This window comes from Chinchilla lanigera, unplaced genomic scaffold, assembly GCF_000276665.1.
Source record: "Chinchilla lanigera isolate Chin_1 unplaced genomic scaffold, ChiLan1.0 scaffold00019, whole genome shotgun sequence".
NCBI classification, from domain to species: domain Eukaryota; kingdom Metazoa; phylum Chordata; class Mammalia; order Rodentia; family Chinchillidae; genus Chinchilla; species Chinchilla lanigera.
The window spans coordinates 21,432,376-21,457,150 of NW_004955420.1; the positions used below are offsets into that span (position 1 = coordinate 21,432,376).

Genomic DNA, 24,775 nt, shown 5'->3' on the forward strand with positions numbered 1-24,775 from the left:
AAGTCCCCATCTCGCTGCTTCTTTCAACTTTGTACTGATTGTAAGTTTCCATCAATGGCGCTGAGAATTGTTCTCCTGACGAAGGAGAAATTGTTCCTGTCAATTTTCCCTTATGAAGTCCTATTGTTTGCTTGCAGTTTTGATACATAACTTTTTCACTCTCTTAAATGACCCTCCTTTTTATTTTTTACAAATGTATATATCCTGGAGTTCACTTCAAGCCTCTATTCATCCACATGCTTTTATTTTTCTGTTCTTTCTATTTCCTTTGTTCTTTGTGAATTGCTTTGATTTTCTTTTGTCTTCAGATTCCTCGTGATGCGTGCTTTGTGTCTTTCAAGGACTTTGGAGTAACTTTTTTTTTTTGGAGTAACTTTTTAAAATAAAGTCTTAGGCCACTCCATGATGAATATAAATGACAAGCAAATGGCTGAGTCCTGAGTGATGTCACTTTAATACTAAGAAGCGGGCCATAGCTATAGGAGAAAAAAATGTCTTAGGTCTACACTTCCTCAAAGCAGTTGGGTATTACACAGCAGGTTTAATCAATAGGGCCCCAGAAGTCTCCAAGGACAGAGGCTGGGAGTCACATGACTTGTATGCTCCCCTCAACAGATTTCTGTTGATGTTCTTAGCTAACCTCTGCCCCACAAAGCTTAGCTTCCCGCTCATCAAGGTCCCTTGGTAAAAGAATAACTGTCCCCAAGCAGCATCTACCAAACAAGTACATCTTCTATCTGATAATGAACCGAAATGCGGTGCCAGTGGAAAATGTGCTAGTTTTCTTAGACATTTAGAGTACTGAAAATAATTCGTGATATTTCTCACCACATTCCAGAGATTTGGGAACCTCAAAGAGGAGAAACATTCCAGTCCTTTTTTTCCTGTACAACTGGGCCATTACACAGACAGATAATAATGTATACAAATATGCTTTGCTGGCTATAGCAAGTAGGTCTGTTTTTTCTAGCTTAGCATGTGAGGTCATAAACTTGCTGGTCCTAGTTCTCCTAGAAAAGGAATTTCAAAGGTAGAAGAATTGACTCTTTAAGAACTGGCAAAGAATCTAACTCAGGACTGAATAAACACCCCTTGTACATATACATATTATATCGGAAGTCTGTTAGGATTGAAAGATTGAGGACAGTAGCAGATACTCACTGGGCAATTTGCATGTGGCAGACTCTGTCCTTGCCACTTTCCTCCACCTTTTATTTAATCCTCATAACAGGGGCTGGGGATTTAGCTCAGCAGCAAAGCGCCTGCCTGGCAAGCGCAAGGTCGTGAGTTCGGTTCCCGGTACCGGAGAAAAACCAAAAAAAAAAAAAAAAAAAATCCTCATAACAGCTCTGCATAATGTGTATATTCCACTGTTATACTAGGAAACTGAGGCTAATTATGACAAGGACATATCCAAGATCAGATGGGTTTCAAGCCTGGATCTGTGATCCCAGCCCCACATCCCTCCCACAATGCCAGGGTCCCCCAGCAGGAGGAGGCTTGCTGAGTTATATGTTTGCCTTCCCCCTAACACAGGTATGCATTTAGCTGACAGGGGAGCTCCCACTTGGAACTTGCCCAATGTATGAAGCAGTCAGCTTTCCAAAGCAAGAACTCTCTCACGTATTCTGTACCCCTCAGCTCAGCATAGTGCTTAACAGGAAGTAATTCTTCAGTAGTTACTGGTTGACTGTAAAATTGAACCAGAGTGTGAAAGTCCCATATTTAGAGTGACCAGTATTAGAAATGACCGCTTTGACCAGCCTCACGTCACCCATTGTTGTTGGATGCCGCTAGAGTAAAGGGGACTCACGCTGCTCCATTTGGTACTCAAAGTGCGAGGAGGGCAGAGCTTGCAGCCCGGCCCTCAGGCCTTCTAACTCTGCAGTGAGTGGGAAGACTCCCCCACACCCAGCTCCGGGCTGTTGTTGGGATCTTTGAAAGTAGCAGAGGGGTCTGGGACAACTGTGAACCAGGACAGGAAATGCCAGGGTTCTCCCACCTCTTTCCCACTGAACAGAATTAAGACAGCGAGTGGGCAGAGTCCATATGGAGGCACGAGTGCCAGGCGACGGTGAGGTTGGAGGAAATGACCCCGCAGGGCACAACAGGGGTCTCTCTTCTGAGCCCTTCTCACAGCTCAGAGGTCTACCTGCCCTTGAGCCCTGCCAGTCCCTGGAGCCACCACTCCTGCTGTCTCTACAGGAGAACTGGGCCGCTGGTAAAGCCCCATCCAGCGCAGACTGGTTTCATCTCCCCCAGACAGACAGCAAAGCCTGTTAATCTGCACCCAGAGCAAGAATGCTTTAATACACCAGGGTTTTTCTAAGCCTGGAGAGGGTGGAGCAGCAGATAGGAAATGGCTTTGCCCTCTGTCCAAGTCTGAGGCAACCCACCACAGTGAGCTCTGAGAAACAGCAGTTTTGTTTTGGAAACTGGCACCCAGTGCAGGCTCACTCCTGGAAATGAATTTGGTCCCCCCATCCCCAGCTGCAGTGTTCTACTTCCAACCTCCCTGCCAACCCCCTCTTCCAGCTGCCCCTCTCAAAGGCACTATTGTGCCCATCTGGCACGGCAACAGAGGAGGGCTAAAGAGGAAGAAAACATTTTCTGCCCATGGGATGTTCTTTAGCAGGTTGTGTGTACATGGCTTCAACACCGCATTCCTTGAGCCCACACAGACCTGCCAGAACTCCCTCAGCCCTGTCACAGATGGCAGCGCCTGCCAGCCTAACGGCCCACCCGAGCCCCCCGTCCAAGAACGCGGAGCACACAGCTGGGTGGACAAGGCTGGCAGCACAGGAGAGGCGAATGCCACGGTGACACTTTCTCAGGGCAGCACCCTAGGCAGCCAAAGCAAATTCTGAACTTGGAATCTCTGCACTGGGAGGAGATTTAGCCCCACTCACCACTCAATAAAAGATTCATTCTAGCACATGCTAATCACTGGGTCTCCTGCCTCTTCCTCCTCCTCTTCCTCCTCCTCCTTCTCAATGCTCCAAGGGTAGGAAGCTCACTACTTCTCAAAAAGGCTGTCCCATTGCTGGACAGCACTGACCCTCCTGATGTTGCTCAAGAGTTCTCCGTTCCATTTCTTACCTTCCGCTTCCCTGGTCAGCACTTAGCACAATGCTTGGAACACAGTAGGGCATAAGAGGTGTCCACAGATGCACGACTGAAATCCCTATCCATCAGGACTTGTCCCATCCTTCAGCGTCACACAAAACACACCACCTCACTCTTCCAGATGACTGTCCTTCAGAAGGCTGGAAATGTCTCTCACGCATTGTCTTGCATTAATCCCTGCTGAGCTACACATCCCTGGCTCCTGCTATGCCTCGGTATACAGGTCCATAACTACCCTCACAGCTCATCTCTTGACATTTTTTTTGCAATGGCTTCCTTGTTGTTGTTTTGTTTTTGTTGTTGTTTTGTTTTGTTTTTCTCCAGTACCGGGAACCGAACTCACGACCTTGCGCTTGCCAGGCAGACGCTTTGCCGCTGAGCTAAATCCCCAGCCCCTTGCAATGGCTTCCTTAAAATGAAAAGTTCAAATCCCTTGGATCCGGAATACTCTAAATGTGGTCTCAAGCGGCTGGGATTTAGCTCAGCGGCACAACGCCTGCCTGGCAAGCGTGAGGTCGCGAGTTCAATTCCTGGTACCGGAAAAATAAATAAATAAATAAATAAATGTATGTGGTATCAAAGATAATGAAGCGTAAGCGTAACAGGCATCAGGTATGCGTTCTCTGGGTCAGGCTGGCCGCCTGTTCTTGTCACTTGTATCTCATGCAGAAAACCTAAAGGCTGATGAAGACAACCACAAACCCTGATAAATTTGGAAAAGAGCAGCCTTCCTTAGAGAGGTTGAGTCACTGCTTCCTCCTCTTCAAGAAGGAGGTTGCAAACACTGGCATTGCAAGATCATAAAGATGTAAAGTGCCCGCTTCATAACAGTTGCTCAGTAAAATGATCTATGTTAATATTAATGACACTGTGACCATATGTTAGCTAACTGCCCACCACAGTCATCAGCTCCTAGAACAACGTAAAAGAGCCACTCTAAATGTGCGGGAAGCCACTGTCCTAGAAGACTCACCTCTGTGTCAAGCCAGCCTTCGCAGGTAGATAGTACTGGACTGTCTTTGCAATAATGTTATCAGCACCGCTCCGTATAGCACCTTTTCTTCTCCGTGCACATCAGATGATCAACACTGAAAGCATTCTCTCTAGTTCTTCTCTAGGGATAACAGATATCATTGTTTGCCTTGGCTGTTTTTCTTTTACTCATAGTAGATTTCCCTATGCTGGCCATAGGCCCTGCAGATAGGACGATATCTACTTCCTTTTCTGTCTCATTGCTTCTAGCCAGTGGTAAACTTGAGCCAGCCTGCTTGCTGGTACATCTGTTCCCAAATCTCAGGAATGCCTTTGGGTGCTTTCAAATTGACTATAATGGGAGTATTTAATAAGCTACAATAACCAGGGTTGCTTTTTGTCTGTTTGTTTTCCTGAAAAGCCTGCTGTTAAGCATTCAGCAGCACACCATGCTTCCAGAATTGACCTTCCCTGAGCACCTTGAGGACAGGGACCCTGTCCTATTTCTGCTCCATCCCCAGGGTCCAACAGAGAATAAGTGGGTTCTCATTATTCTTGAGGGCTGAATGGGTGCTTTTGTCTTCTGACTCTTAATGCTTTGTCATATGAAACATGCCCATGTCCCCTGTTCTCGCTAGCAGGTGTTTGGGTACAGATTTCCTTTCGCCTCGACCAGAGAGCAATTTCACCCAGACTTAGATGAGCTTTTCCTATCCTGGATCCAGTCAACCTTACTTGGTCGTTATATTCATCCAGAGAACTTGGGGGAATTCATCTGGAAGAAAGGAAACCTTACCAGATTTCCTCAAGGGACAGCTTGGCTTTTCATTTTAAAATGTGTCCACATTCTTTCAATTCACAAATAAGTACACTGAAAACCTGATATGGGTAAGATACGCCAGGATCTACGGAGAACACAGAGCTGTGCAGATACAGTCCCTACCTTCTGTGAGTTTCGAGTCTTCGAAACGGCAAATATACATAACACATAGCAAAATATGCATTCCGATACCAAGGGAAAAACAAAGCAGTGAAAGAGAAAGGGAAGATCGCTTTCTAGGAGAGCACTCAGAAGAACCTCCTAACCTCATGGAAGGATGGGATTTTGCTAGACATAAAAGAGCTGCCAGGCAAATTAGGCAGAATGTACAGCAGAGACTAAGTAGGCCCCAGCTCTGCGCCCTCTACACAAAATAGTCCAGGCTCTGATGAGTGGCTTTTACTAGGGTCCAGCTATTATTTTCCTTGGCTACTCACCTTTCCAAACCAAAGGGAGCCTATGAGGTCCAGCTTTCCAGCGTCTAGCCTTCCCACTCCCTAGCAAATTCAGAGGGGTCATCTCTTCCCCTCCCACCCTGGCGGAAATGTCCCCACTGTGAGTGAGCACAATGACCCGTGTCTTTTCCTGGGCCTGCACCACAGAAGCAGAGGGGTTGGCAGCATAGCTCAGATGTGGAGAGCTTGCCCTGGGTTCCATCCCCAGCGCTACACAGAGGTAAGGTGAGAAAAGTCAGTCAGGTGTAAATCAGCCACCCCTCTGCCTTTCAGGGCCTACCCAAGGTTCTGACATGGAGCGCGGGCATCAAGGGAGACCACCCTCGCCCCCTGCCCCACTCATCGGAGCCCCATTCAGGTGTGTCAGGGTGGGGTCCCTTCCCCACGGTATCTCTAGACATGGCCCGGCATTTCCCTACTTCCTCCTTCAAAGAGCTGCTACCTCACCCGCTTCTCTCATTCACTGGGAAAGGAAAGGACCCCAGTATTATCCCCAAGCCAGTGTCCCCTATCTCCTTCAGTATCTTCTCTTCCATTCCCCCTACTTCTAGCCTAGTCATCCCTCATTTCCTCTGCCCTCTGTACGTTCACTCATCCTACGAGTAGTAACGGATTATCTTCCCTAACTCAAACATCCAGAAAAACTTTATCCTCAATCGAGTGACCCCTTTAGTTCTCAACTTTCCTCTCCAGTCCTGCCACCAAACCCATGGCTCCTCTGACTCTACCTCCTAAATACCCTATTGTCCCTGGATGAGTCCTGGCTCTTCTTTCAAATAGCTGTGTGATCCAGGCAGGCCACTTGCCAACTTTGAGCCTCTTCGTTCTCATTTCAGTAATTAAGAGCGATCTCCAGTGTTCCATCTGACTTTCCATTCTGAGATTCTGTGCTTCGGCCCTCATCCCATGGCCAGAGTTCCTGTTGATGAAGTCACTCACGCCTTCCTGGTTGTCAGTCCAAATGACTGCAGGTTTAATTCCAAATCAGCCGACTCTCATTAACCATGTAACACGGGGACATTTCCTTCACCACCGTAGCTTCGTCTATAAAATGAGATCACTGGGCGACCCTTCACGTCTTTGACTCCATAAGAGTTCAAAGGCAGAGAGGAGAGGAAGAAAGATCCCTTTTGGAGAATGCACAGAAAAGAATTCATGGAGACAGTGACATCTATGAAGATTTGGAAGAAAGATACTGGAGTGTCCTCAAGGGCATCCTGTCGTCAGAGCTGTGGTAATGGGTCTAGGCAAGGTTCATTACTGGCTGATTAAGAAATGTAACGGGGGGTTTAGACTGGCAGTACCTGAACCCTGTGTTAGAGCTGAACATCACACACACAAAAAAAGAAGGGAGGGCACAACCAAAGTATATGCCTCTTAATGAGAGGTAATGGGAAGTACTCTTGCCAAAAGCCAATCATGAATCTGCTCAAACCTCTGGATCTAAAGGGACTAATTTAGCGAGAATCTTTCCCAGACAGAATATGTTTAAAAGGCACCTCAGAGATGTAGTGTGCAAAATCCAGAACATCAGAAATGCCACAACCTAGCCAGGCGTGGTGGCGCACACCTGTAATCCCAGCACTCAGGAGGCTGAGACAGGAGGATCATTGTGAGTTCGAGACCAGCCTGGGCTACAAAGTGAGCATAAGGCCAGCCTGAACTGCACAACAAGACCCTATCTCAAAAAGACAAAAAAAAGAAAAGAAAAGAAAAAAGAAAGAAACGCAGAGTCCTGGCCCCACCCCAGACCTCTTGAATCAGAACTCACATTTTCTTAAGACCCTGAAGTAGTTTTGTACACAGAAAGTCAGAGGAAACCCCACTTTTCAGGACAAATGACCCTTTTATTTTTTCAATAAATTAGACCCCAAAAAATCTGGAATTTATAAATTATAAGAAGCCCAAAGGATACATCAACTAAAGGCAGTGTGTAGACCTTTCAGACATACCAGCTATTTTTTCAAATGAGACTGCTGAAGAAAAGTGAACCATTACTGGATATTTATTGCTATTAGGGAATTATTGTGATTCTTTAAGAGTGATAACAGTAAGGCGATTCTTTTCTTTTAGGCCTTGCATTTAAAGATACACAGATATTTATGCATAAAAGGATAGAAAATCAGGGTTTGCTGTAAAATAGTTCAGTGTGCATGGGAGAAAGTGATCTTAACAAGATTAGCCATGGACTGCTATTACTCAGGCTGGGTTTGGGGGCACGTGAGGATTTATTCTCTCTTCTTTCCTTTATGTTTGGAAAGATCTGTAATAAAAAGAAAGACCAAGGGGTCATCAAAGATGAGAAGGATACACTGGGCTAAGCCAAAAAGGAGAAACTTCAAGCTGAAAGAGGGCAAAAGTCCCCAGAGCCCTTGAGGCCTGGGTTCCAGGTCCAGCGTGGGCTGCAGGAGGTCAGCTCAGGCAGGCGCTGCCTATGCGGGCTGGGAAACACCCGCAGGTGTCTTGCAAACCAAGGAGCCGGATCGAGGCACGGTGAATCGAGATTAGTAGAAGTTTTCTAGTTGCTAAAAACCGAAACAGGTCATCAAATGTATTGTGGTTTCTCCTCCTGACGACTCTCAGAAGTGGGTTCCCGAGGCCTGACTTGCAGGCCTGCTCCGCGACCCTGGGCAGCAGCAGGGCGCAGAAAACCCGAGGCGGGGCGGGAAGTGGCACGCCCTGGCTCCCAGCTCTCTGTCTCTCTCCGCGAGGACAGACAACTGGGCAAGTCCAGGGCCTGCCCAGACTTATGGGATCCCGACCCGCTTTCGCCTGCTAGCCTGGTCTCGCGTTACCGAATCCTCCAGCCATCGCTGGGTCAGCGGGAAACCTTAACTGGAAGCGCTGTTGTCACCAGGGGAACCGAGGGAACACAGGCGACAGCTGCGCGCAGGCACAGCGGGGCTCCTGCATATTCCTGACCGGCTTCCAGGGGGCAGGAACAGACTGGCCTCGATTTACCCCCACTGCCTGCTCCTGCCTGGGCCCCGGGCGGCCCGCCGTCGGGCACCTGGCCGCGCACGCACCCGGGCGTAATTTCGGGCGCGTGTGCCCGCGGGCTGCTGGAGACCGGAGCTCGCCGTCTGCGCAGCCCCGCTGTACACACCCAGTTCCGCCGCCGCGGCGCGGCCTCCCCTGGGAGGGGAGCCCCAGCCTCGGGTAGGAACGGCGGCCAGGGCTGAGCGCAGGGATCGCGCCCTCCTTGCTGTGTCCCGGGAGCCGCCCGGGGAGGGGCGCAGGACGTCATGGAACAGCCGGGGAATTTAGCTCGGGAACCCCCGGGGACCCGCGGTCGGTTCAGGCGGACTCTGTTCCTCTCCGGGCTCCCCGAGGAGTCTCCCTGAGACCCGGCGTTCTGCAGATCGCTGCACGATTCCAAGTGCGAGCCCTATGCGATGACGAGGCCAAGAACTGCGGAGATGGGCACCCAGGCCGGGCAGACCAGGTTGTCACCAGCACAGCTCTTGAAAGTGCTCCCAGCAAAGCCTCGGGTAATGAGGGAAAGATGTCAGGAAGAAGCAGACCTCGAGACACAAAGCTGGGGGCAGCAGTAATGACGCAGGCAGTTTCGGAGCATGCCTGTCTTTGAGGGACCAAGAAAACTCTTGAGCTAGATTTAGTTCTGTTCTCCCATTTTACAGATGACAAATGAAAAGGTTAAGGGGGCAGCCCAGAATCACGCATCTGTCAAGTGACAGAGCCAAGACTTAAACCCCTGTCGCTGTCTCCCGGCCCGGGCGCTCGCTTTCCGCGGCTTCTCCCTTTCCAAGTAGGTTTGTTCCAAAGGCCAGGACAGCAGCTGAAGGTCAACCTCAAACAGACCCCAGGCTCCTCCCACGTCCATTTGCCCCAGGTACAAAGAATCCGGTGGGGGAAGGGGGGTACCAGAAAGCAGAGTGAGAATGAACGGCTGCTCCCAGGGAAAGGTTAACAGTTTACCAAGTTAATAGCTAGCACTTCAGACTGGTCACGGAGGAAGCAGACACTTTAAGCGCACAGCGGTGCACGTAAAACTGCCATCAGGGAAGACGGGTGACTTTGTGGGTTACTGTTTGCCAAGGGTTGTTGCTAGAATATACTTTAAAAAAATACTGGCACCAAGTCAAGGTATAATAATAATACTAATACCCAACATCAATGCACTGCTGACAATACGGGATGGAGTAGTACTGAGAGATTTCAATTATTATGACAAGTTTAATTTTGCTGGAAGTCTAGCATCCACATAAAGTGTCTAGTCTCTGTAGCCTTGAGCAAACACCTTCCCCCGGTGAGACCCGTCTGTTGAAGGTAGCAATGGTGCCTCCCACATCATGAGGATCTTGAGAGGTAATAAAGGCGCAGGGCCAGTCCAGTCAGTGCCCAAGGAAGTACTCACCACACATGAGCTGTAAGTATTACTGTTTCTCAGAAAAGAGAAGGCTGTTTCTACCAACAGTGAAAAAATGGAGGCGATATCAATGTAACTAACTCTAATCAGCTCAACCAAGTGACATGACGACCTGGCCTAGCAGGAGATAAGAAAGAGGGAACAACGTTGGGCACAGAGTTGAAGGAAGCTCATTTCAGGGTGTGGGAGAAGCAAAGCATGACTTGGTGAACTCTATTCCAAATTCCTAATTAAGAATTATGTGTATGGGGGCTGGGGATTTAGCTCAGCGGCAAAGCGTCTGTCTGGCAAGCTCAAGGTCGTGAGTTCGGTTCCCGGTACCAGAGAAAAGAATTATGTGTATGAAGGATGATAGGGTAGAAGATATTCCAAAACAAATTTCTAACATGTCATTAATCCCAGCAAGAAGAAAGGGGAAAGGAGTTTGCTTTTCATGTTTCAGTCACTGCGACCACAACAGGGAGCCCTGGTTGAGCCCATACTTTATAGAAACTGCACCCATAAATGCAAAGGCAAAAGTGTAAATGTGAAGCCAACTATGACTGCACAAAAGCAAAGCAGACCTGTGAGTGTGACTTCTGAAGCCAGAGCAGACCATGGTGGACAGCATAGCTCCAGTCTGCTACTCTAGCAGAGGTTTCATCTTTCCCAGAGAAAGAGAGTGGTAACCCTAAACTAAACATGGAAGAACAGAAGCTAATGGTGGCTACCATGCCCAAGGCGGAGCAAAAGAGAAATTATTGGTCTTGGAAAATATACAGGCACATGAATTCAAGTTGCTGGATAAACCTTTAGGTGTCGGTCAGGGGCTACACTAACAAACCCAGAAAAGAGGTCTGGTTCTGTCCAATGAGAAACAGATGGACAAATGTCATCCCAGTTTTCAAAAAATAGGAAAAAGATATGTTCTGGAAATCACATATTGATATGCTTCAGTCCTTGGATAGATTGAAGAATCCTTGATTTACAGACTGATATTAGTGCCTTAATATGAATTCTTTTATTCCTTTCTTGATGGAGATTGTAGGGGAGTCATTTAGAAAATGCTCTTATTTGATCTTCACACAGCATCTTATGTTTTAGTAAAAAGAGCATAAAATAGAGATCTAGAGACCTAGATTTTAATCCATAGTTAATAAATTGGATGATCACAGAGAAGTTTTTAATGTCAGTAGGCCTCCTTTATGAAAGAGAGATATGTTAGTCACTTTTCTGATGCTGGGACAAAATTTACAATTTAAAGGAGGAAAAGGTTGTTTTGGCTTACAGTTTCAGAGGGTTCAGTCCAAGGTTAGCTGGCTTTAGGGCAGAAACATGGTAGAAGAGTGTGGCAGACAAAAGCTGCTCATTTCTGCTGCCAAGAAGCAGAGAGCAGGGGAAGGACCGGAGAACAGGTAGACCTTCCAAAGGCACCACCAGTGATGTACTTCCAACAACCCCATCCCAAGAGCTCATTCAGCTATGAACACTCAGTGGATTGCTCCATTAATGAGGTTAGTGTCTTCAAGATCCAGTCAACTTCCAAAGCCCCACCTCTGAAAACATGAGACTTTTGGGAGACATTTTCCATCTAAACTATAGCAATGAGGCATATTCACTGAGGTCTCTCTTATCTCCTGAGTTCTGTGATTCAACCTTTTAGTGAAAGGTAGGTTGATGACAGTACACTCCTAAAGATGCAGCCCCAATATAACTGTCACACCTGAGGGCTGTTAATGTACCATGGATGCTATGTTACAATGACCAAGGAGAGGTACTAGTCCCTGCCTTTGCCCTTTGCATACATGTATCAGATACTTCAACCCCAAACAATAGGGGAGCTATGACAAGGGGTCAAAGAATGAGGATCTGATTGGGCCAGAGGAGGCTTGGATTGAAAGCCAGATGAAATTAATTTATATTAATATAAAACCCAAAGTCTAAATAAAAAAAAAAACCTTCACAAGTTCAGGATAGGGAAGAGCTGACTGAGCAGGCTCACAGGTCTTTTATATTTAACAGTAAGGATAATGGTAGCAGATGGCATGTGTTGAGCTCTTCCACGGGCTTTGCACGTTATCTCATTTCTGGGGCATGATAGTGTCATAGAATTTCAGCCCAGGAAGTGCTGGTGTCATTACCACCTGTCCTGTCAGATCCTGTCCTTGGTGTTGCTGTCATGGCTGGCGTGGCAGCTAACAAACTGGAGTGTGTGCAGATCAAGACAGCTCAGGGAGCAAACGTCTGGAAACCAGGTCGCACAGGAGAAGGTTAGGAGAATTGTGAGTCAAAAGAGAAATAAAGGAGTGATCAAGACTTAGGCTTTGACTGCCTGCTGTCAAGTCAGTGTGTCTCCATGTGTCAGTTGTGTGACACTGAGCAAGTTAGCCTCCTTTGTGCCTCCGTTTCCCCAAATGTAAAGAGAGTGTGGTCATAGTAACCGATAGCAAAGTCACTAAGGTAATCCAGGAGGTGTTCAGAAAAGCTAATGTGGCAGGTGGCGGTGCCCTTGCATATAGGCTCAGTGATGGCTGCCGCCACCATCCTGCGCCTGGTGGGCTGGCTCCTTGGAGGAGAGAGGAGGGTCCTTCTGCCTTCAGAAGGGAGAAGAGGACCCCTGCATGGGAGCAAGAAGAGAGAATGCGGAGCTGCCTAAAGAGACCTTTCACATTATCCAAACTTCTCAGTGAAGAAATAAGTTCCCAGTTAGGAGAGCAGCTTGTTCTGTAGTTGGGAAATAAGTCAGAGAGATGATGACATAGATCCATTAAGAACTGGAAAGAAATCAGGAGATAAGACAGTGCGAAGGGAAACAAGCCCCGCCTTCCCATCCCTACTCCGTTGACGTCTCCTGAAAGTGAGTGTATAGGAATTTTAGCCCATTTTCTGTTGCTATGGCTGAATAGTGCAGACTGGGTAATTTTAAAAGACTAGAGGTTATTCCACTCACAGTTCTGAAGGTCCAGGGTGGAGGGAAGGAGCTGCAACTCAAGAGGGCCTTCTTGCTAATGGGAACATTCTGCAGAGTCCGAAGGCAACACATAGGTCTCGCTTCCTTTTTTTCTTTTTCAAATATCGTGGATTGAACCCAGGGCCTTCTCCAAGCAGGAGGAAAGCCTTCTGTTACTATATCCCTAGCCCTTTTGATTTTTTATTTTGAGATAGAGTTGCCCATCAGTTGCCCAAGCTGGCTTCAAATGTGTGATCCTGAAGCCGGGCATGGTAGCACATGCCTGTAATCCCAGCACTCAGAAGGCTGAGGCAGGAGGATCTTTGCAAGTTCAAGACCAGCCTGGGGTACAAAGTGAGCTCAAGGCCAGCCAGAACTGCACAGCAACAGCCTGTCTCAAAAAGACAAATGTGTGATCCGCCTGCCTCAGCCTCCCAAGTAGCCAGGATTACAGACATATACCACCACTCTCTTCCTCTTCTTGTAAAGCTATTGATGTAATCATGTCCTCCCACACACTAATAACCTTCCAACTGTGCTACCTCTTCATACTATTACAAAGGCAGTGAGCTCTCATCAGGAGTTTTGGCAGAAACAATCAAACCATAGAAGTAGGGAACCTCATGGACAGAAGACTTTTACTGTATGCTTTTGATTTTTCCTTTCTCACAATAAGCAAGATAAAGAGTCTGGACACTGTCGTCAGATTCCCTCAGTTTGAATCCTTGCTCAGTACTTATCTTCTGTGTCATCTTGGATAACACAGCTCATGTCTCTGGGTCCGGTTTGTTCTTCTGTAAATGAAATATATGATTTGTAGACCTGAGGAGGGAAAATCAGAGCTGAAAATTTTCTTGCTGTGTTGGTAAGCTTAGTGCCAAAGTGGGCTGCTTTACAGCTGTGCGAGCCATGCAGATTTGAGCCTTCTGGCCTGCTGTACCTGGTGGGGGATGTGGGTGGTAGAGGATGAGAAAGAAATTCTGCTACATCAGCAAGCACATATGCCAGCCTTGCACTTACAGTACAGACATAGGAGACAGGCAAATCCGGAAAGCTTTCCAAATCTTAAAATCTTGTACTTTTCACAGGAGGGATGAAATAAGAGGGAATTAAATGACATGTGCCAGTCACTTGTTGAGAATCTACTATGTGTTAGGTTCTGGATTCAGTGTCACTGTAAATCTTCACGTTGGTTAGGAAGGGACAGGATTGATGATTATGAGCGTGAAGTGGAGAAAAGTTTGGCACCTGACTGGGGATCCATCCCTAGAACATTTCTAGGCCTATAGAAGTCTTGTGTCATCTTCCCCAGAGCTCACCAGGGCTAGATCGCCTCATCTCACTACAAGGATTAAAGCATTGGGCCTGAGCAACTTTGCCCAAGGAGTAGATTTCTGATTTTGCCCAAGGAGTCAATTTCTGGTGACTAAGGACCTGTCACATCCTTGAAGAGAGCCCCAATCCCCCCTCCTCTCTCTCTCTCTCTCTCATACACACACACACACACAAACGCACACACACAGACCTGCACGTGGCACCTTGGGTTACAATCCACTGAGGACACTAACAGGTGGCCTTTGCTCTGTGTTCCGCAGTGTGATGGAGTTGAGGTAGACCTGAGCAACATCTTCCTGGAGGGCATTGCCATCCTCAACATTCCCAGCATGTACGGAGGCACCAATCTCTGGGGAGAAACCAAGAAGAACAGGGCTGTGATCCGGGAAAGCAGGAAGAGCATCACTGATCCGAAGGAACTGAAATTCTGCGTCCAAGGTAAGCCGGACATGAGGCTGGTCGGTCTAGACCAGTGCCCCAGTAAAGAGGTTAGAGTTAGGGGAGTGCTAGCAAACTGTGTCAGGACCTCAGCGGGCTCAGTGAAGGCCGCTAGCCTGGGAGGGATCTGGTGCTCTGAGGATGCTGCACTGACTCATCTCCCCTGCTCTTGAAAAGTTTGCAAGCTAAGTGAGAGGACAAGATTCACAAAAAGGGATAAAGACAGCCCTAGTCGAACTGTGAGATTCCGTAAGGTTAGGTGTGTCGAATGCTGCTCCTGCCACACTGACCAGGGTCATCAGTGTCTACATCTAGTAGTCTTTTCTCAGCTTTAGTCTCACTCCACCTGCAGGGGCGCTGGGCCCTGATGGCCACTCCCTCTTCCTGGAAATACTTTGTCTTTCTGGACTCTATTTGATTTCCTCCGGCCTCACTGGTCACTTTCGAATCTCTTTCCTTTGTGTCCTCTTGATGTCAGAGGATCGTCATGGAGGGTCCTTGACCCTCTTTCCTTCCTGGGCTTTCTCCCTCAATGACATCATCCAGTCCTGAGACTTTAAATACCACGTGCGTGCCTGTGATGCCGCCAGACCTCTCTCCATCCTCCCTGAGCCCCATGCTTGGGTGCCCAGCGGCCAGTGCAGAATTCCTCCACTGTGACTCACGGACTCCACAAGCTCTGCATGTCCACAAGTAAATGCCCGCTGTCCCCACCCCAAGCCTTGTCTGCTCCAGTTAACGGCAACTACGGCCTTGCTGGTACCCAAATCAAAGCACTGGCACCATCCACAGCTCCTCTTTTTATCTCCCATCTCACATCCAGTCTGTGAGAAAATCTCTCAACTCTACTTTTTAAAAATATCCGGGGTCCAACAACCTCGCACCATCCACTTTCCTACCATCTTGCTCTGAGATGCCATCTTCCGTTCCCTGGATTACTGTAGACCCTCCTCTCTGAATTCCCTACTTCCACACGTGCTAAGTGCAGTCTGTTCTCACCACTGCATCAGAGACCCCTGTGAAAATACGTCCGATTATGCTGCTCCTCTGCTGAAAATCCCTCAGTGGCTGAGAGCAAAAGCCAAGGGTCTTAGTGTGTGACCTGGAGCCCATGTGGTCTGGCGTCCCACTACTAGGGATTAAACTCAGGACCTTGCACTGAGCTACATCCTCAACCCTTTCTTATTTTTCATTCATTTAGAGACAGGGTCTCATTATGTCACTAAGTTGCACAGACTGAGCTCAAACTTGGGATCCTCCTGCTGCAGGCTCCAGAGTGCTGGGATAGCAGGCGTGCACCAATATGCTGGCCGGACCTCACCTTTTGTGACTGTTGCTTTCACTTGCTCTGCCTGTCTCTCTCTGGTGCCTGTACACAGCAGGCTGCTTCTATAAACCCATTGTTCTTACAGTCTGCAGTGACAGAGTAGTATGCCTTAGAGGCCCTATGCAGGTCCCTCCACTTGGACCCCAGCGGAATACAGAAGATAGCTTTCTGTGAGTGCCCTGAAAACAATCTTCACCACAGCCACTTATCCACTTCCACAGTGACAGGAATGGGGACCCAGTCACAGCTGGCAGCTGGTTCCTCTGTGGACTGTTTGATCTTCATGGGTTCTCAGTGGCCCAGTGGGGAGCTGGAGGACAAAAGTATGTGAAAGGCCATTGTCTAAGACCCTGTACTCACAGCCGGGGAACTGAGTTCTAGTCTAAATGTTGCTACCAACCTATTTTTTTGTGTGTGACACTTCAGTTTTCTTTGCTATATAACCAGAATCTTGTGTAAAAACTTTGATAGATGGATGGGGTTGAACTGGATCATTGGTTTTGAAATCAAGCCTGCTCATTGAAAATGAAGATTCCCAGGCCCTATCTGATCTATTTAAGCAACCTCTGAGTTGCTTCCTAGAAATTTCAGTTTGTAATGTGTTCACCACATGACTCTGCTGGGGGGCTAGGTTTGAGAACCACTGATACAGACAAATAAATGCCCACGGCCTCTTCCTAGCATTGCGTGGATCTCGCTCTGTGTTCTTGGATGTCCCAGGCTACAACTGCTAAGGTCGGATGTGATCCCACCAGTAGAAAGAGACAAAGCTTAGTTCATCATCAGAGTGACTTGCTTGTCTCATATCCATGTTTTAGAAAGTCAAGTTGTTTTATTCCTGGGTGAGGTCATCAAGAAACATCATCCCCACACCTCCGTCTTTAGAAGAGGATGTAGGAATTTTTATTTCTCCGTTGTCCTCCTAGGGCCCCTTTATTTTGTACAGTAAGCTTTTCAATTTGTATAAATTATTAAACTGAATAATGTGTTCCTCCTTCCTCCCTTGGCAGGGGAAGTTATGAGTACTAGCAGACGGTGGAGGGAGCGCTGAGGTTGTATAAAATTCCTCCGAATTTTCCCACCCTGGTGCTCCTGCCTCGGCACCCACCTCAGCATCGAGCATTATCAGAACAGAGAAGGGAATGAGCAGAGCAGAACCCTCCCCACTCCCTGCCACAGGGCTTGGGGAGGCTCTTGCTGAGGTCATGTTCTGGTTAAGACTCAAGATCAACCTTCATCTTCCCCTTCAGTGTCTGATTTTATAGCTTCCCCTTCTTTAAGCCAGAGTAAAGTATCTGCTGATCGCTGTTTACCATCACTCACAGGAACTCTCTTCCCCAAATCCCCCTTTCCCACCCCAGAATGTGCTTTCAGCGCTAAAATTGAAGCCACTTCCTGTTCTTTAGATGAGGACATGAGCTGATCAAAGCTGAGGCCAACGAAGAGGTCCTGGCTTCTGGGCTTTGGAGAGAGACACAAACCCGGAGCTAGCTTCTTAAAAGGGCCACGATCTCTTATAAGTTGAGCCATTCATGGGCAAAGCTAAAGAGGCAACTTACTTAGTGGACAAGCACTGTTGGCCTGGGAGTCAGGAGAGAGATCTGGATTCATTCTGGACTCTGCCTCCCTCATTAGTATGTGATCTTGGGCATGTCTCTTGCTATCCCGGGGTCTCAATTTTCCTTATCCATAAAATAAGCAATCCTGGAAATCGTATTTTGAGATTATTTGCAGTTCCACAAAATTGAAGTCTGGATAGATATATTTTGTCTACATTGACTTCTTTGTGTAAAGAACTGTACACAAATTTTTGTATCTTTCTGTGTGTTTTGTCCTAGGACCTATAGGCTGGTGGCTGAGACAGCAGGGAGCTCTATGTGCAGGCTCTTTCGTTTGGGGGATTCTTTACTCCTTGGCAGTTTCACTGGGATTGGAAGACAGGCCAAAATCAGAAGAAAGCAGTGGGAGGGGAAGGTTTTATCATTGGAAGTGTGAGAGGAAATGACAAGAGAAGAGGTTACTGTCAAATTTCTCCTCCTAGATCAATCTTTCTCCTGGGAAAAGCAATCCAAGTCAGAAGGCATGCAACATTAGCATGAGTGAGCTCTATAAAAACACTCGCTAATAAAAAAAAAAAAGCAGCAGAGTACAGAGAAAAGCTCTAGGCTTACAGTTAGATAACTTGTATTTAAGTTTGGGCATAAAATATACACCATGAAGGTTTTCAGCTTTATAAACTTTGGAAAATTCCTCACACCCTGAGTCTCCGCTTCCTCATCTATAAAATGAGCATCATAATACCTAGCTTGTTGTGAAAGTGAATGGATATAGGGCCAGGGATGTAGCTCAGCAGAGCAGTGCCTGCCTGGCAAGCTCAAGGCCTCGAGTTTGATTCCTGGTGCCAAAAAAGAAAATAGTAAAAAAAAAAAAAAAAAGTAAATGGGTATAAAAGTGCTTGAACCATAGGATAAGGTCAAACTAAAAAAAATTTAAAATTAAAAAATAACCTCTCCCCTTTAGTCCTAATGTATGCTGGAGCACATCAGTTGAGCTTGGTTGGTTTGATTTGGTTTGGTTTGGGTTAGGTTGAGTTGGCTTGGCTTAGTTTGAGTTGGTTTGGTTTGGTTTGGTTTAGTTTGGTTTGGTTTGGTTTGGCTTGGTTTGGTTTGGGTTGGGTTGGGTTAGGTTGAGTTGGCTTGGCTTGGATTGGTGTGGTTTAGTTTGGTTTGATTTGGTTTGGTTTGGTTTGGTTTGGTTTGGTACAGTTTGGTACTGCTGGAGGATACAGGGCCTCCACACTGAGCTCCATCTGTGTGCTGGTCATCTTCACATAAGTAATTCAAATATAGCTTAGAATAGCCGTTCCCAGCCTTTTGGGCACCAGGGACTGGTTCCGTGAAAGTAGAATGCTCTGGTTGATTCAAAGGAGTGTGCAACCTAGATCTCTTCACATGCGCCGTTCACCGTAGGCTTCAAAGTCCTATGAGAATCTACTGCCGCTGCTGATCCAACAGGAAGTGGAGCTCAGGCAATGAGGAGCGGCAGTGAATACAAATGAAGCATCAGTGACGAACCTCTGCCCACCTCCTACTGTGCAGCCTCCCTCCTAGCAGGTCACAGACCAGTACCAGCCTGTGGCCTGGGGGCTAGGGACCCCTGACATCAAGGATTCACAGATGAGGGCCCATGGTGGTGCAAGAAACTCATCACTGAATAAGAGTTCAGAGGACCCAGGCCTCACTGCCACTGCCACCTATGTGACAATGAATGAACCGTCACCCTCTCCAAACCCCCATTTCAAAGTTTACAAAATGGAGCAACTATAGCCTGTCTCCCTTAATGTTGTTTTTGGAGTTAAAGGAGATCACCCATAGCAGATTGTGTGGGACGTGAGGACTCTTGATCAACAGTCATCAGAATTATTGTTCAGGGTTAAGTGGAAGTTATTTAGTATATGACACGAAAGGGGCCAAATTTAGAACTTTACTCTTTTGACTTCTGCTCAGGAATTGGGTCCAGGGCTCTAACAACCTGGAATTCTAGGGTTATTTACTGCCACTGTGCTGAAATGTGTTTGGCCGTCACTACCCATATGGGGGCCACGCCTGAGCTGGCTGTCCAGAGAAGTGAGGGAGCCAAGTCTTGAATCCAGGTGAAGCACAAAGCTGAATCAGTCACTGTGATGCTGAGGAGCAAAGTTGGGAGCTCTGCCATTGTTTCTGTCAGGTCCCAGCTTAAAATTCAACTGCAAGCCTCCCTACATCTTTTCTCAAACCCAGGAAAGTTCGCTGAGCTTCACACCTGCCCCCGTACAGCCTGCAGCCCGCAGCAACCTGGGGTCTGTGTTACCCCAGCTCGTCCCTGCTGGCTGTCCCATGCGATTTCTCAGTCATCCCATTTAAGCTCCAAATGGGGAGTCCTGACAAGGTTCTAAGCTAAGCCAAAATCTGCCTAGACTATGGCTAGATAATAATTTTTTGCAATTCTTGGTAACAAAAAGAAGGAGAATAGATCTTTGGTAGAATATTCATTTGGAGTCACTTTCCCCATGGCGCAGACAAGCTTTCCCTCAGAGCATTCATCACATACTTACAAAGCCCCTACCAAGTGCCAGGTACCGGGGTTGAACCATGACTCCCCTGTAGCCACTGAGGAGTAGGGGAGTCTGGCTTAATAAAGTAATCCCACAGATAGACATCTAAGTAGAAGCTGTGGTAATTGTACAGAAGAAGAGGCGGGTGGCTGTCCAGGTCCAGCTGAGGCTCACCAGCCTGGTACTCTCTCCAGGCAAACGCATAATATAGTCTCCGGATCTGGGCTCCCAAATGTGGAGGCTCTGCCTGGGGAGGGCAGTCCTTCCTGCTGCAAGATTAGTTGACTCTGCTACTTTGCAGGCATGTGTGGTCCAGTCATCTAGGCACTGTGCCTATGTAGGTTTTCACTACTTGTGTGAACTGTGACTTGAATCCTAAAGCAAGGGATGGAACACCAACCACCCATCTCTCAGACTCGTTCTAGCGCTCAGTTGAGGAACCCCAAATGATTGTGAGTGCAGGACCCATTGTTTCTTGTGGCTCTCCTCTCACTGTTTTATAAAACCTAACAGAATGTGGCCTGGTGGGTTCAGGAGCTGTCGGGGTTCCTCCTGAGTTTCCCATTTAGTGGAGATCTGACCATCAGAGTGAGCAATAGTCAACTGCTACACTTTGGGGTTGGAAGAAAATTTAAATGTTCTTTAAATCATGCATTTAACTAAGTCTCTGGTTCCGATGTCTCCTGTGGGCTAAGATAGAACAAGGCAAGAAACCCCTAAGTAATTTCACGGGTACTAGAGGGAGTACACTGGGGCTCTCCTCAGTGCTAGGAAGTAACCATGACAACATCCATGCTCTTCCTGTTCGATGTTTGTAGGCCTACAGAGAGACTTTGCTTTGCTTTTCATAGAAAATCACAGCTTTGTCATTGAGCCCTTCAAGCAGCCCACGTCGGACTCAATGTGCACCAGACTAGTCATTATCTTCCCTTTCCTTACACACCCTTCCCCACTGCCTCCCGCACAGCTGCGCCACCCCTGCCTCTCACCTGTTGCTCAAACTGGACACTCAGAGTCATGTATCTCCGCTCACAGCTGCCTGCAGGAACTCTCCTATCTCCTATAACTTTTTTTTTTTTTTAACATGGAGCCTTTCTTGCCAGGCTGCAAGCTCCCCAGGAAGTCCAAGGTGCCAGAGTCCCTCTGCATGGCAGAGCCTCGGAGACCTTTTCAAAGGGGCTTAGGCGTATTGGTTGACCAGAAGCACCCAGAGTCAGGCACACACAGAGCCTTGAGTTAGGAAATTATTTTTGAGTTAGTCTCTGAACAAAAGGGAATTTGTGAGTGATGCTGGTGTGCGGTGTTCCAGAGTCTCAGGGCCAAGTTCAGCCTGTGTCGGAGCTCAGGAGATCTGTCTCCCCCTCTCCCCTTCTCTCAAGCTCTTCTCTGTCCCCAGCTCACTCGGTATCAGGCAGTGGTGTGATCTGTTTCCACAGACCTCTCATCACATCTGGCAGGAGCTTCCTCCCTGGACTCTGCAGGGTTAGGCCAGGTGTATGTGTGTTTGACAGAGAGAGACAAAAAGTCTCACTCTGTTGTTTAAGCTGATCCTAAACTCACCACGTAGCCCAGCCTCACCTCAAACTTATGACAGTTCTCCTGCCTCAGCCCACAGAGTCCTGGGATTATGGGTGTGTGGCCAACCACACCCACCCTCAGAGGGCAGATTTTTTTTTTTTTTTTTGCAGCTTCCAAATGAAGGCCACATGACATGGTTCGCAGAAGCCTGTTTCCATAGAAACTGAGATGTTTTCTATGTGGTATTGAAAAGCTAGCGTCATAAGCCTCTTAAAACTTTGGAAATCATTTTGTTCTCTAGATAAGGAAAGAGAACCAGAAAGTGAAGTGGCTTGCACTTGTCCAGCCTCAGACTGAAAGGCAGAATGTCTTGGTTCCCATAGAATAGTCTTCTGGTTCTCTAGTACAGGAGCTAGACAACGTTTTTTTTTTTTTTTGTACAGGGCTATAAGTAACTATTAAAATAATGGGGTTCTCTGTGTACTGTACAATCTCTGATGCAACTGCTCAACTCCACTTACATAGCATGAAAGCAGCCCTGGAAAACACATAAATGAATAGACAAGGCTGTGTGCCAATAAAACTTTATTGACAAAAAAACAAACAGCAGGCTGGATTTGGCCCTGAAGCCATAGCTGGCCAGTCAGTCTTTTGTTGTAATCTCTCCTGGCCCATGAACCAGGAACATGGGCAATGCTTGGGTGCATATCAGAAATTCAGACTCTCAAGGCCCACACCAGACCTGCTGAAGCAGATTCTGCATTTCCACAAGACCCGCTAGCGTTCATATACATGCCGACAGGTGAGAAGCTGGGTCAGTGGCCCAGGCTGTACTCCCTAAGAATGCACAGAAGAAATTTATAGATCAGAAAAAGTGACCTATCCAGGTCACACTAAATGGTGGATCTGGGACTAGAGCTCAAGTCTTGGTATTGTAAGGATGGAGTTCTTTCTGTACCACAGTAGCCACCTTAACCCCAGGCCAGCCTCCCTATTGCTGGAATATCCCTGCTCAACACAGATTCACTAAGAATTCAAAGAAAGTAGCTCCTCCTTCTCCCTCGGCTGACTTTTCAAGACGAGGACTCTGGCTCTAGCTATGTCCTCTTCCCCTTCCTCTCCACAAGACCCGGGAGGGGCTGCCGGAGGTAAAAATCTACCTCGGGAAGCTGCTCACCATCTGGAGAGGGAAACTTGCTCACACAGGTTCAAGCTGGAGCAGCACAACTTAATTCCTGCCTCCGGAGGTCTGCCACTCAGAATAGATCCATGGAGCCAAGGAATCTGTCACTGTCCACACACAGAAGGAAGGTCTAAACTAGGTTCCTTGCACGACCAGACACTATAGTTTTCCCTCTTCTGCTAGCCCGTCTCAGTTCCCAAACCAGTCCCGGTCCCCCTGCAGCAGTCCTTGGGTCGTTTAACACTGTGCACCTCCTGAGACCACAGCAAAACACCATGCTGGCCATACGTTCTGGCACAGCCTGCACATTAGTGCTTCTGGTTTGTTTCTGTTTTGTACAAGAAGTGTCTGTCCAGCCAGTTTGGACTGCTACAAGAGAGCACCATAGGGATGTAGCTTCAGGGGCACAAGCTCCTGCCTGGCAAGTGCAAGGTCCTGAGTTCGATTCCCAGTACCAGAAAAATAATAAAGAGAATACAATAGATGGAGTGGTTAAAACAACAGAAATTTCTTTTTCACAGTTCTGGAGGTTGAGAAGTCCAAGATCAAGGAAGCAGCTAATAGCTGGCGAAAGCCCACACCCTGGTTTGTAAATAAACACTACTTACTGCATTTTCACATAGAAAGATCATCTCTCTCCTATCTCTTCCTAGAAGGGCACTAATCCCTTTTCCAGGAGCTCCACCCTCGTGACCTAATTACCTCCCAAAGTCCCACCTCCAAATTGGGGTTAGAGCTTCAACATATGTTTTTGTCTTTTTTTTTTTTTTTCTTTTTTTTTTGAGACAGAGTCTCTCTATGCAGTTCAGGCTGGCCTTGAGCTCACTTTGTAACCCAGGCTGGTCTCGAACTTGCAACGATCCTCCTGCCTCAGCCTCCCAAGTGCTGGGATTACAGCCATGAGCCACCACGCCTGGCTTAGAGCTTCAATATATGAATTGTGGGGAATACAGACATTCAATCCATAGCAGTGTTTAATCTTAGCCAACAAATATACATTGCACTGTTGTTTACTGAATACCTATTTATGGGACAAGACTTTTGCATATTTAGGTATTAACCCATTTTATGTTTGAGGACCCAGAGCCTCAGTGGGGTTAAGAGATGAGGGTGAAATCACACAGACAGAGCTTGGACTCACACCTGCCTTCAGGTATTTAAGATGCTGCAGGTACTGTAGAGGAGGCAACAAGAATATAACATGGTCCAGCCCTCAAGGAGTTCACAATCTACTTATCTACACATAAAAAGTATTTAGGACAGGACACTCATGTTGACACTGGTACAATAGGCAAACACCATGGAGTAGCAGAGTCAGTGAGTTCCGTAAGAGGATGGAAGCCTCCCTTAAGGGAAAAGAGGTTCTCTTCTTCAGAACTTGATCTCTAGCTGCCCAGCACTATGCCACAGACCAAGAGGGGAATAATAAATATTTGACGGCTGAATGAATGAACAAGATAGAGCGTGTGTGTGCGCGCGTGCGCGCGCACGCACCCATGCTCCCATGTGTGCTCACATGTGTGCTCGCACATGTGCTAGTGCTTGGAGCTGGAAAGAATTGGAAAAGTCAGTGAATGAGAGAAGGGGAACATGGGCCAGGCCTGAGCACACACAAGCAGCGTATCAAGAATGTCTGTCTTCCCTTTTGCTACTTCTAAAACCTTATCCTTCTTCATATCTTGTCCCGGAGTTTGTGCATGATCCTTTAAATATAAAGAAGGAATAAGGTTGCAGGACCCAGCAGCAACAGGATCTGAGAATCACAGACAATTTCAGTTAGAAGAAAGGGAAAAGACCTGGCAGCAAGGAGACCAGTGGAAAAGCTAATGCAGAAAGTAGGGTTATAACTCTAAGGCCCTGGTTTTGGAATCAGGGGCCCAAGGAGAATGCACAGAAGTGAGGGACAGACAAGAGGACATTGCCTCATGGGTCATCCCTCTCGTCCCACCAACCAGCCAGCCAGCAGGCTCCTGCTTTTTCTAAGTACTTCTCAGCTTTTTGTGGCCTCCACACCCATCCCAGCCCCTATCACCAGAGGCCTCCTTTGGCAGAATGGATGCCTTCCGCAGGGACCTGCGTCTGTCCTCCAGCACGCTGCCAACACAGATCTCCTCCCCTTCTCAGAACTGAACACTAGATGCTTAAAACATTTTACATTAATCATCTCATCTCAATTCTCCATAGCACCC

At 47.4% G+C, this 24,775-nt stretch overlaps 1 protein-coding gene across 3 annotated transcripts in view; it reads left to right on the forward strand.

Moving 5' to 3' along the window:
- Positions 1 to 24,775, forward strand: part of Dgkg (diacylglycerol kinase, gamma 90kDa) — a 185,137-nt gene that overhangs the window by 135,861 nt on the left and 24,501 nt on the right. For all 3 annotated transcript variants that reach the window (XM_005383282.2, XM_005383283.2, XM_005383284.2), the window contains one exon: positions 14,288 to 14,465. In XM_005383282.2, the coding sequence (XP_005383339.1) occupies positions 14,288 to 14,465 (178 nt within the window). The remainder of the gene's footprint in view (positions 1 to 14,287; positions 14,466 to 24,775) is intronic.